Raw genomic sequence first — 13141 nt, 5'->3', positions numbered from 1 at the left:
AAAAGTTCTTTGTAAAATATCAATAGGACGAAAAGTTTCTAGACGGCACGCAACTATGACAGAAAACTACCCCCATACATCCTCCTGCCACTTATTCTTCCTCTTGATTGCCTTACTCCACTCGTTCAGTTCGGCCTCGCTCCACCCCCTGGCAGCCCGCATCGCCTCCCCCACTGTCTTTTCCACCTCGCGGGCCATCCCCGCCCGGCCGCAGATGTACACGTTCGCGCCCTCGTCAATCAGCCGGATTACCTCGGGGGCATGCTCGGCGATCCGGTCCTGCACGTAGACTTTCTGGCCGCTGACTCTCGAGAACGCAGTGATGACACGCAGCTTACCGCCAAGGGCGGCCTGCATCTCCTCCAGTTCCTCCTTGTAGATGAAATCCTCTGTTGGGCCCTGCACCCGAAGAACAGGATCATCTCGCCGATTTCCTTGCCGAGGAGGCTCAGCTGGCGGCGCTCGGCGATGAAGGCGCGGAAAGGGGCCAGACCCGTGCCGGCTGCGACCATGACGAGCGGGCATTTACTCATGAGCGGGAGTTTGAAGCGGCTGCGGCGGAGGTGGGCGTGGATTTTGCCGCCGGTCAGGCTGGCGTTGGGACCGGCGAGTGGGTAGGTGAGGCCGTGGGGTGGGGGACGAGGCGAGGGACGCGGAGAGGGCGAGGAGGTAGTTGGACGTGAGGCCGTGGATGGATTGGGTTGGGTTCGCCGGGAGCGGGGCGGAGGAGACGAGGACGGTGATGGATGGTTTGCGCGGGGCGAGGACACTGCTGGAGGAGATGGAGTAGTAGCGGGGTTGGACTAGGGTGAGCGTCTCGATGAGGTAGGAGAGTGGGAGGGTTGTCCACGGGGTATCGGGGCAAGCGAGCTGCAGAAGCCGGCCAAGGGTGAGGTGGGTGTGGTTGAGAAAGCTGGCGTAGGCGGTCTTGTCCTGCCCGAGCTGGAGAAGGAAGTCCTTGGCTGCTGGCGTGGGGGCAAACTGGGAGAGTCCGAGGAGAGTGTCGCGGTTGACAGGGGCACAGATCTCCAGATAGTAGCGGAAGAGGGCAATGGGGGTCGTGGGAGTGGGCACTTTCACTTTAGTTGCTGGGTCGAGCGATGTGATGCTGATGGGTACCTCGTGGCGGGACGGAGGAAGTCCCAGAGCGTTGACGAGGACGTCCACTTCGGCATCTGGGTTGCCCGGCCAGACGGCCAGATGATCACCGGTCTTGTATGTGAACTCGGGTTGACTACTGAGGTCGAGTTCGATGTGAAGACAGTGGCGGTCAGAGCAGGTGAATAGTTCCCTAGTGCTGCTGATGTCGACTGCCCGTACGGGAGAGCATTGAGCAGCGGATTTGAACGAGTCGCGGCGGTTGTCCGGTTCTCCATGGTGAAGGTCGATGGGTTCGAGCGACTCGTCTTCCTGGACGGACAGCGTCGGCATATACTTGACCTCGCCTTCCTGAAAACCCAGCTGCTGTTTGAACGTGGCAAACAGATCCTCCTTCCAACTCATGAAATCCTCCTGCGTTGTGCCCTCGGCATCGTTGGCCTTGCCGACGGGCATCAACGACTTAGCCCCAAACCGATCCAGAGCGTCCGCGACGATGTCAACGACGCGATTGTAGAACTTGTAGTTGCTGTTGCCCAAACCGAAAGCAGCGTAGCGGAGGTTGGACAGGGAGACGTTCTGGGTCTTGTGAACCCAATCCCAGAACTCGGCGGTGTTGTCGCTGGGATCACCCTCACCGTAGGTCGAGAGAATGAAGATCGCCAGTTTGGAATCAGGGATCATACTAACAGAGTCCGGATCATAATCGGACAAGTCGGCTGTCATGGCCTCCTGACCGAACCGTAGCGAGACCTCGCGGGCCAGCCGGTGCGCAAAACCTTCGGCAGTGCCGGACTGGGAGCCCCAAAAGACAACGACATTCTTGCCCGTTTCATCCGTTTTCTGAGCAATGTTGCGGGTCTGCTTACTGGCATTGGAGCCAGCCGCGCCGCCATTCTTCAATTGCGGCCGTTCGTACACAAGATGGAGATAAGGATCGGGCCGGTCCCAGAGAATGCCTCGGGAGACATAGGTTCCCGCTATGATGCTGAGGACAGTCAAAGCAGCATAATCGGCGACACTTGCAGGGCTGGTTGCTTTGAAGAGATCCCGAAGAACCTCGGGGTGCGAGCTCCACTGAGAGAAAAGCGACATAATGAACGTAGACAGTCACTTGCAATGGCCATTACTGGAAGACAGCCAGGATGAACCCCAGATATATGGACATCGACATGTAGACACAGTCATTGCGACAGCGTGGGGTAACTTTCCCTCACAATCGTATCTCTCGACCAAGTATCGGTATTTGACCGGCGTTGCATCGTGGCACAGACAATAAACCAAGTGGGCAGAAGTCCGCGTCCACAGTAGGAGAGAAGATGTCGCGTAAGGTTGACAGCATCAAGAAGCAGTACCTCTGTACTGTTGGACGCAGTCAAATACCCCGTCCCCAAACGGAAACATTCCCCGCGGGGAAAACTCCCCTTGTCGGCTCAGGCCTGAGTCTCAGCCTCAGGCATCGACTTCCCGTCCCCAGCTTCAGACTCGGCCTCAACACCAGAACCAGACCCAGATGTAGAACCAGCCTGCGACTCCGCTGCCACCACCTTACTTCCCTTCTTCGGGCGGCCAGACCTCTCCGCATCCTCTACGTACTCCATCTTGACACGCGGGTTTGTTGCGGGATCGAATCCCCGCTCTTTGGCGCGGTGGATGATCCTCTGGACGCTGCGGATGGGCATGTCCAGTCCTGCTGCTATGGCTTTGGGTGGGACGCCGAAGGCTGAGAGGGAGAGGACTTGGATGCGGAGTTCGATTGGATGATAACCCATTTTCTCCTATCGTGAGTAATTCGTGGATGATGGAACGAGGATGTTGACAGTCTACAGTTGACAGTTGACAGGAAAAGGAATGTGTGGGAATTCATGAATTATCCTTTTTCGGACTAGTGCAGGGAGTCAGGGACTATGAACTACTCTGTAATGCACGCAGCACAGTATCTACGAGTACTACCTATGCAGGCTATGCTTGGAGGATGTACTATAGTGCTAAATGCAAGGACATGGATTCATGCTATATGATATGACTCATATCTCGTTGTCTCCTCCACACCTTCACAGGCATATCGCCCAAAATCAAATTCATCGTCTCCAATCGCTTCAACTCCCACCCAGGATGAGGCAGAGCAAACTCATACCGATGCACCAACGAGGCAATCGCCTTGGTCTGCTCCAGGTAAGAGATATTCCGCCCGATACAGGACCGCGCGCCTGCAGAAAAGGCTACAAAGTACGGCTGTAGCGCCTTGCCGTCCTCGCCCAGCCACCGCTCGGGGATGTACCGGTCCGCCTGCGGGAAGACCGACTCGTCGCGGTGGGCGACCAGCGCCGAGATGCTCACCGAGGTGTTGCCTGGCACCCACTGGCCCAGGATCTCCATGCCTTCGGGCGGGGTCTGGCGCGGGAGGCCGTGCGAGGTGGGCGGGAAGATGCGGAGGGATTCGTCGAGGCAGGCGCGGAGGTAGGGGAGGTGCTTGACTTTGTCGTAGGGGGCGATGATCTCATCATCGTCCAGGACAGCGTCGACTTCTTCGCGGAGTTTGGCTAGGCAGCGCGGGTTCTTGAGGAGCTGGTACATGACGTTGGCGATGGCGATGGCGGTCGTCACGCTGCCGGCGTTCATCATGATGTTGACCTCGGCAACGATCTCGCCCCATTCCAGGTTGTTTGGGTGCCCGTTCTTGTCCTCCATCAGCGCCTGGAAGAAATCGTCCAGTTTCTCGCCGGCCTCGTAGCGGCGGAGGCGTTGGGATGCGCGCCGCCACACGATATTGTCCCAGTTGTCTGACGAGCGTTGCATGCGCCCGAAGAACGGAACGACATTGACTAGCTTGTTGAGCACGGGGTACCATTCGTAGTTCCACAGAATCAGCGACTGCTTGCGCGCGGTCGGATACAGCGCTTCGCGGAGGTGGACCTCGTACGTCGTCCCGTCTTTCCTCTCGGCAGCGCACACGTCGCTGCCGCTGTCCAGGAAGCCGAGCTTCTCCGAGAGACCAATGTCGGCAATGGCATCGAGAGTAAAGTAGTTGGTCCAGGCGCGAAAGTCGACCGTCAGATCCGCCGGATCGGGCGCTGCCTTGCCCTCCGCCACAGCTGGCGAGGGAGGCTTCGTGCAGACCCGGTCAAAGTGCGCGATCAGCCGCTCCAGCTTGTCGCTGACTTTGTATTCCCACGTCTCCAGATTCTTGAGCGCATACGCCGAGGAAAGCACCTTGCGCTTGCGCGCGTGGTCGGGCTTGTCGACCACGTCGGCGAGATGGTAGTGTGTGCCTGCCGTGACGATGTACGACGGGTCCTTGATACACTTGGTGTTGTGCCCGTAGATGTCCTTGATGGCGCGGACGTCCCCGTATGATAGTGCGTTGGGTCCGGTACGGAGGACGGGATGTTTCCGGTGTAGTTTCATGAGCTCCATGGAACGGAAGCCTCGGGATGCGAGTACCATGAAAGGAATGGCAGACATGCCTGAGAAGGGGTGGAAGTTGGGATATCTCCGGAGGCCTAACAAGTCAGCTTTTGTCTTTCATATCAGGTTTGACTCACCTTTAGGGTCCCGGATGTACTCCACAAATGGATAGGCAATGAAATAGACAAAGAAGAGTAGGCCTAGTATGCATGCATACGGGGCAATTGTGAAAAGTGACCACATTATGACTGTGCTCAAGAAGTATAGGGTCTAGTTGTTGGAAGTTCTATTCACGACATGGCAGTAGACAGCCAGAAGCTCTTATATCTTAGAAGACAGAAGAAGGCTGTCTATTCGGAACCAAAGATGGGGGCTGTGAACTGTAACATGGAAGCCCAAACATTGCCATGTCATCAGCATGAATCGTTCTCTTCCTCCAGTTCCTCAGTTGCTGTACATGCATATGCGGGGAATATTTCCTCTTCGGACTACTGCCACGATATACTTCAGCGCAACCAAGGAACAACCAACAACCAACACCCCACGCGGGCGATCAGATTAGGATCATTTACCCCGCGATAGATCTGCCACTTCCAGCGGTAACAAGCTAGGATCGGCTTTTGTTTCCATGAAAAGGGCTCAATCCCGCAAGCCACGCCGGTATCTGATGTCGATAGCCGGATGTCCCAATGCTCTGAAGTATGGAATCTGGTGGATCAATGCGGGGAAATCTGGGGCCCCGTGTATCATGTTGCGTAGAGTCTGTTCATTCTCAAGAGTGCTCGGTTGTTGCAAGATCTGGCGTGAGGGGTTTGTATGCATCTGATATAAAATGCTTGATCTCACTGTTCAGCAACAAGGAGTGTATTATCAGCATTATCCGGCTCTATACCACTGTACCAGTATAACGACGTAGATAGATCAATCCGCAATGGATTCCGACGCCGACTCTATGAAGCTGTCACTGGATGGCAAAGCGGAAGCCGTCCATAAAGAACATCTGCACGACGAGAACCCAGACGACTCGATTGAGATGACCGACCCGGGAAAGACTGTCTGGCTGATTGCTTGTACAGTATCCATGGGAGGATTCCTGTTCGGTTAGTATCCACCGGAACACGCCATGGATCAGTAATTAATGCCCGTAGGGTACGACACTGGCGTCATCTCTGCTGTATTGGTCAACCTGGGAACCGACCTAGGCAAAGCCCTATCCTCTAGCGAGCAAGAGCTGATCACTTCTATCACTTCCGGAGGCGCGCTGATAGGCGCAGTACTAGCCGGCCTGACGTCCGACAAGTACGGACGCAAGCTCGGCATCTATGTCGGCTGTGCGCTCTTCGTCGTGGGCACCGTGATCCAGGCCGCTGCGTACTCCATAGCCCAGATGACAGTTGGACGACTGATCGTTGGGTTTGGTGTCGGCAACGCCGCCATGATCATCCCGCTATATATCGGCGAGATGGCGCCTGCTCGATTCCGCGGCCGGTTGATCGTCTTTGATAATCTCTGTGTGGCGTTTGGCCAGTTTGTGTCGTACGCTCTCGGGGCTGCGTTCACCGATGTAGCCCATGGCTGGAGGTACATGGTCGGTATATGCTGGGCGCCGCAATGCCATGGTGTCCCGAGACGCCTCGTCAATTGATCTCGCATAGTCGTGGTGACGAGGCGCGGAGAGTGCTGAAGAGGATCTTCCCGCGAGCTACCGATCAGCAGGTCGATGCAAAAGCGCGGTTGATCCAGCATTCCATAGAGGAAGCGGCGGTCTCTGTCTCGGAGAGGAGCCTGTGGTGGCAGATGAAGCAGCTCTTCACAGTGCGCGAGAATGTGCGCGCTCTCGTCACGGCCTGCATGGTCATGGCTATATCCCAGCTGGGCGGGTTCAACACTCTTATGTACTATTCCGCCACGCTCTTCTCCATGGTGGGCTTCAGCAAACCCACCGCCGTGTCGATGGTGGTCGGCGCGACGAACTTTCTGTTTGGCTTCGCCAACTTTGCGTCCATTGATCGCTTTGGCAGACGCGTGGTCCTCTTGATCACTGTCCTCGGAATGGCAAGTCTTTTCTTTTTCCCTCACAGTCAAGACGATTGTCTGATGGCTAACCGTCCGACAGTCCCTCTCTCTAGTAGTTGCCGCCATCGCCTTCCACTGGATCCCCGTCAACCACGACCTCACCGTAGTCCAAACGCAACAGATGAGCTGGGCCAGCATCCTCCTCCTCGTGACCATCATCATCTACGTAGCCTTCTTCGCCGCCGGAGTCGCCCCAATCGCATGGGTCGGCACGGAGTTCCTGCCGCTGGAGGTGCGCGCGCTCGGCACGATGATGAACACGGTGACCTGCTGGGGATGCAACATTATCATCTCGTCGACGTTTCTGTCGATGATGAAGGCGATGACGCCGAGCGGGGCGTTTGGGTTCTATGCTGCAATATGTTTTGTCGGCTGGGTGTTTGTCATCTTCTGTTATGCGGAGGTGCATAATATGCCGCTGGAATCGGTCCGGGAGGTGTATAGACATGGCTTTGGGGTTCAGTATGCTAAGCAGCTGCAGAAGGAGAGGGTGCTTCGGGAGAGGCAGAAGCCGGTGGATGTCTAGTTGAGCATGTACATCGGACATATATATATCTTTGTCTGAATAGCTCGCGCTTCATGACTTATATGATCAGATATACATCCATTACTCAGATATCAGTGTCAATCTATATAATACAAAGTCGATGTCCGAATAAACTCACATATACGCCTACGCATTTCTGCACTGATCAACGCGCAGTGTACAAGTTGATTAAGTTATCCCTGTCCTTATCTAATGTACAGCTGCACGCCCTCCTTGATCTGTTCACATCTAAGATCACAGCTCAGAACAGGTACATCTGCCGTATACTCTACATCCTACAGTACTCGACATCAACGTGGTATCAAAATAAGGTTGACTACATCACTTTGCATAGAGGCATAAGAACTTGTGCAGCATCAGTGTACGGTGCACTGTGCGCTGTGCACAAATTGCTGAGATGGAGTACAACCAGAAAGGCACTCAGTCTCGCGATTTATCGAACTCAGTACCTAGATTTGTCTATTGACTTCGCCATGGAAAAGACGGTGAGGACGACGTTGCGGTCAATCGACTCTTGATAGTAGTGGCTGGCTGGAGTTGGATGAGCAGGGAAACGATTTACATTCCTGGGGTGGATATCTGACATGATCCTGATGTCTTGAGTCTTCGTTCTTACTGTATGCAGATACACGTGTATACCTGGCTATTCTGCACTTGCGAGACATGTAGAGAATCAAGGGGGTACATAGTACATAGTACATACTGCCTGATGGGACATAGGACAGACTGGGCTGTGCTGGGCACAGTATCCGAGGTAGTACAGATGTATACAGACACCATGACTACGTCATGCACGATAGCCATACTTTTGACAAAATGATTATCACTTTGAATACTGTGTAAGTGTGTATGAGGCAAGTAGATCATGGTTGTCATTGGCAGAGCATGAACATGTCATTGTCAGAGCATGAACAGACTGGCTACTGGCGAGAGGTGACCGCAGCCTCTGCATCCATTGGAGATCACGAGTGTGATGACACCTTCAAGTCAGGTGGAGCCCTGCGTACTGAATTTCCTAATTGATAGTATCATATTCCAATTTATTCATGGATAATTCGATAGTCGAGACAGAATCTGACCCGTGCACCTTCAAGTCAACAAACCAAGGTAATAATCAGAAGTGATGATCTGGCAAGCGGGGATGGGTGGATGGGTGGATGGATGTGGATGTTGGACCGATCCACGTCCATCCCCCATCCCATCATCCACCCTGGCCTACTCCCTCAACACTCGCATATGCACCAACGGGTCGCTGCAGCTGAAACTTGGATCCCGTCATTTGCCAGTGCAAACTTGCCAGGCTAAGGTAAGAGTGGATGGCGGCCAGACCTGGCAGACCAGACCCTGCTCCACTAAGGTAGATACTGGTAATGTATGCACATCCTGTCCTGTATCTACTGTGTACTGTACCGAGTACTCTGGACTCTAACAGTACAGGGACAGCAGCGCCACGCCATCAAGCAAGGGGCATGGCGAGGGCGAAGGGGGTATCGGCGGTCAAGCCATGAATCGATCATTGATGACTATCTCGCTACGATACGGCGTAATTTGACTCGAATTATCTCCGGCGGTGTTGTTACGTGGTGACCATGACCAGTTGGCGACGGTGGTAGGTTCTATTAGTTGCTTTTTTCCCTTGATTCAGCTAGTCTTCGTTGTCATTGTCATTATTATCATTGTCATAATAATAATTTATTATTAGACCTTCTATCTAATAGATGGCATAGATAACAGTGGCCACTGGAAGCTCACGGTTCGCTGCATCACGGGTGACCGTGTCCCTCGTCGACTACGTGGTCGCTCCGACAGCCAGTCGATCCGCCTCTTGACGCCCCTCAACATGTGCAGCGCCAGGATGAGCTCTCACTTCCACCAATCGCATTCCTCAATTTTTCACCACCTTGCCCCTCTGTTTCTTGCCGAGTAGATACTACCTAGGAACTAGGAGCCTGGCCAAATTGTCGTTGCTGTTGGTGTCTGTTGATGAGGGTGATGATCTGAGGGGAAATCCCTCCGAGTCCAAATAGAGGAGAGGAGGTCCGTGACGATTGACCACCATGCTATGTCTTCAACTCTGTCGATTGGTCAACGTCATCAACAGTTGGTAGCTACCTGGTCAGCTGTTGAAGGCTTGTTGCACAGAATTCGTTTCCTCTGTCTGTATGGACTAGGAATTTACCTCCCAAAATCCAAGTCAAACAGGGATTTGGCTTGTGGTTACACGCCGACGATGATCTAGCGATCCATTCTGCCAGGATGGAGATGTCAGATCTTGTTCATATTCAGTACATGGGTACTGTACGGCACTAGGAAAGTAACGAAGATATCCAAGTACCTCGAGGAATATATTATATATTTCTTCGCCTGTTGAGTGAGATCCTCTCTGATCTATTGATATGCCTCTCTGCATCCGCAAAATGCAGCGAGCGGGATGCAATGTAAGGTTAATTACCTGCAATGCACATCATGTATAATTACCAGTTACTATGATAATCCCGTGGCCTCGATGCTTAGCCCTGCTGTAGGCTGTACTCAGTACTCCGTAGACTAGGCTGTCATAGCAAGCGCCGGAGCGAAGCTGGCGGCCAAGCCGAAACTGACCATGACCGTTGGCGCTGATAATCTAACCCCCATGCATCATCAACCCATCAAGACGGCGGATCCCTGTCGGGGGCAATATCTATCTTCGCGCCGTCAGGACTTAGGATCAGCAAGACAGGATCAGCAAGTAGATCATTGGTTCGTAGGCGTTTCGGGCGGAGTACGTATATGACATGGCTGACTCGAGTGTTACTGATATCACCAGGGTAGTTGTAACTGGCGATTTCAAATGTCCGGTGGAGTATTTGATATTCTCGGAGTGGTTGCAGGGCATCCCTGCTAGGCAGGTTACACCCTCATTCTCGTGAAGATTGCAAACTCGAGGCGATGCGATCATCTCGGAACGTGCCATGAGGCAGATAGGCTGGCGAGTGGCGATTCCGATTCAATTCCATTCCATTCCACCCAGGCTGGATTCTAGAAGATACAGTGTGGTACAGCATATACTCCGTAGGGTTGCACAGGACCAGTTTCAAGATGCTAACTGTATCTGTACGGAGACAAGGCAACTTTCTATAATTTTGCCTTGCGCGCTAGACTAGATCTGCTGGCTTCTGTGATTGGCGAGAGAAAAATTCCGATACTGCAAGCAGGACTCATAACAGGGTACCTACCTCATATCCGATCCCTACCATGTCACACCGGTCATAAAGGATAGTCAGGTGTAACATGGAGAAGAGTCTATTCGTGTATGCCTGGAGAGTCCATACAAAGACTGCCCGAGAAGGAAGGATCTGAAGATAAGTATCCTTGCAAAGGTAGATACAAGTTGTAAACTTCCAATACCCACAAAGTATCAAGATACAGCTATTCCTTTCTGCACCGTACCTGCCGATACAGAGTGCAGTAGACACGGAGTACTAAATCCTAGGTAAATTCCTGCAGGATGCACATTGCGGGCCAAGAACTGCTGTCTGCGAGCTAATCCGAAACCTTCGCATGTAGGCCATCCGTTGGTTTTGCTAGCTTCGCTGCAGGATTTCGTTTCTGGTGTTCATTCGGTTTGGATCCAGATTTGGTCTTGGATAGGTTGTTGAGGTAGTTAGATTAGTTACGGAGGTTGGAGTGCATGGCAGCTGCAAGGTACAGCCGTCGCTACTGTGAGTACTCGGGCAGTCTGGTTTAGTCGATCATTATTCCCCATTGCTGCAATTAGTGGTATTGATAATGTAAAATTGAATTGTGAGCGTGACTCCGATTGACATCATGATTGGCCAAAGATGTTTGCTCAGAGGTTCCTCACTCATGAGTAAATGTACCTAGTACCTTTAACTAGTCATGTTCCGGACAATTGACTGCGCCGATTTAACCCGCTCGTTGCCTGTGCCAAAAAAACTACGGAGTCCGGAGGAGATAGGTGATAAGGAAACTAGGAAATTGACTAGTTCAGACCAGTCCATAAATAAGTTCCGCATTGTCCAGGTCATAGCATGAAGAGCTAGTCCAACACACTTCTGATTGGCCACTAATCAGATTGTAATTTGCAGGGTTGCAAGCATCACAGTCTGCGACCAGGATCCTGAGCGCCGAAATCCGCATTGGCCTTGCCTGATTGCCACCGCATTTGCGGATTCCGTCCTAGTGCAGTGGCAGATGACTGGATGACATTGGCCCTTGACAGCTGGCCGCGGGACTAGAGCCACGGCTAGACTGACGACTAGAGCCCTGACCGTCTGAAGATCCAGGCGGTTGAGGCTGGCTTTTACCCATGGTTGTGCTGCGGAACCTAAAGCATCCAGCTAGTTTGGCTAACGAAGTTAGTGAGCGGGGTCAGGATTGGACAAGCCCGAACTCCTAAGCTCTAACTCAAGATAATGGAACTGAGGTACCTTTTGGATGAGGAAACTCCGCAGGCGCCTATGCTCCTTTCTATCACCTGTGATTGGTCTTGTCCCTACGCAGTTCCAAGGTTTCCTCCTGGAACTATTATTTCAGGAGATTGCAGTGGGCCCCCAAGCAAATGGATCATACGACGGACTTACAGAGACCATTATTCACTATGGACTTCGGATTTGGAGTATGGACTAGGAATAGGAGCCACAGCACCCCACAGGGATCTGCTGTATGTACTGCGGCTGCGGGAGTCGGGCCGTCGTCCGCAGCATGTCTGCTATCGCCACGGTAGATCATCACATTTTGATCACAATAGTCATGGTGATACTCTCCTCCTCAATTATTTGTCATGTCGGAGACAATAGAGCCTGCAGTGGAATAACTGAGAGAAGTCGTAGTCTAGAATGGCTCAACCCAGAGAAGAAAGAGACCTGCAGGTACACTGGAAGCACATCTCAACAATGATATATATGAATTGAACAAGACCTATGCACATAGATTCGACGTGCATTGAACCGGCACGGTTCCTTGTGCCGAGTGCCTAAGCATTGCTGGATGCTAAATATTGAACTAATTCCTTGTCTTGAGACAAGCAGAACCTGGAGAATCCATCAAAGGCCGGCATACGGAGGACTGCTCTTTCCGTGACCAACAAAAATCGTTGGCGGATTCGATCCGCCTAGGTAGTATATTTCTGAAGCAGCACGCGTAGAATGGCTAGCCTGTCTAGATGCCACATCGCTCAGTAGTAATGATTTCTTACGAGGTGCTTATTACCAGCTGAATAGGCTCATATATGGCTTATACACAGTTATGCAGCTTATGCTATGGTACCCATATGAGTGGCACCCAGAGCATTAAGGAAGACGCCAGAATGCTGGCGGCGAAATGGTAAACGCGGATCCGGTTGATTCCTTCACATCACCGTGTCAGATAGTTCGAGTGGACGGATGAGGAATGATGAAGCTGACTAGAAGAGCGGGGTTGATTCAATGCGTCGCAGAACTGTGGTGGGGTCAGAGTCTCGGAGTCTGACCTGAGCCTGGAGGATCAATCACGATCACTGTCAACACTTGTCATTAGGTACGCAGAAGTCGGTATCCGTATGTAGGCCGTACTGGCCTAGCCATTTTAGTACTAGCTCGTACATCGCCCCACCTCACGCAAGGGGTTGAGTGTTGCTCCAAGAAGAGTCGTCTTGGCCTATCAATCTTCCTTTTCCTCCTGTCAGCCGAGCATGGGACAGCTGGAATGAGAGGACCTGTCCAACTGACATCGCTTGACGTCGACCAGAAGTATATCTTAAGAAGCGGTGAGGCCTTGACTGATGCTTCGCTTAGTCGTCGTGCTTACCGCAACATCGCCCTTGCGCTTGTTGAAGATAGAAAGATTACTATCATATGGGATAATTTCCACTAAATATTGTGTCGGCGATGGGGCGAGAATGAACCGAGCTTCTTAGCCCGGTAGGTTGACGGAGGATAGAGAACCTGCTCTAGGCACTATTGCAACAGGACGGTGTAGCCAGAGACGCCAAAGGATGTGAGACTTGATCCTCCCTAGTATTGACTCAGTTGA

General features: G+C 52.6%; 4 protein-coding genes across 4 annotated transcripts; 1 reads left to right on the top strand and 3 right to left on the bottom strand.

Moving 5' to 3' along the window:
* Positions 1 to 66: 66 nt before the first annotated feature.
* P174DRAFT_456315 (NADPH cytochrome P450 oxidoreductase family protein) lies at positions 67 to 2193 on the bottom strand (the record flags this gene model as incomplete). Its single annotated transcript, XM_024829420.1, has 3 exons — positions 67 to 307; positions 406 to 591; positions 641 to 2193. 3 exons carry the CDS (start codon positions 2191 to 2193, stop codon positions 67 to 69), a joined length of 1980 nt encoding a protein of 659 aa, XP_024687214.1.
* Positions 2194 to 2531: 338 nt separating this feature from the next.
* Positions 2532 to 2870, bottom strand: P174DRAFT_361747 (uncharacterized protein; the record flags this gene model as incomplete). Its single annotated transcript, XM_024821804.1, has 1 exon — positions 2532 to 2870. The coding sequence occupies one exon, from the start codon at positions 2868 to 2870 to the stop codon at positions 2532 to 2534; it is 339 nt and encodes a 112-aa protein (XP_024687213.1).
* A 241-nt stretch (positions 2871 to 3111) lies between these two features.
* On the bottom strand, positions 3112 to 4749 carry P174DRAFT_382264 (cytochrome P450; the record flags this gene model as incomplete). The annotated part of the gene is made up of 2 exons (XM_024823110.1): positions 3112 to 4601; positions 4644 to 4749. The coding sequence occupies 2 exons, from the start codon at positions 4747 to 4749 to the stop codon at positions 3112 to 3114; spliced, it is 1596 nt and encodes a 531-aa protein (XP_024687212.1).
* Positions 4750 to 5437: 688 nt separating this feature from the next.
* Positions 5438 to 7108, top strand: P174DRAFT_508849 (myo-inositol transporter; the record flags this gene model as incomplete). Its single annotated transcript, XM_024831494.1, has 4 exons — positions 5438 to 5606; positions 5655 to 6094; positions 6136 to 6561; positions 6623 to 7108. 4 exons carry the CDS (start codon positions 5438 to 5440, stop codon positions 7106 to 7108), a joined length of 1521 nt encoding a protein of 506 aa, XP_024687211.1.
* Between the last annotated feature and the right edge of the window lie 6033 nt (positions 7109 to 13141).

The sequence above is a fragment of the Aspergillus novofumigatus genome (genome assembly GCF_002847465.1).
Source record: "Aspergillus novofumigatus IBT 16806 chromosome Unknown P174scaffold_1, whole genome shotgun sequence".
In the NCBI taxonomy this organism is placed as follows: Eukaryota; Fungi; Ascomycota; class Eurotiomycetes; order Eurotiales; family Aspergillaceae; genus Aspergillus; species Aspergillus novofumigatus.
Note: the sequence above shows the minus strand (reverse complement) of the source record. Positions and strands in the feature narration are given on the sequence as shown.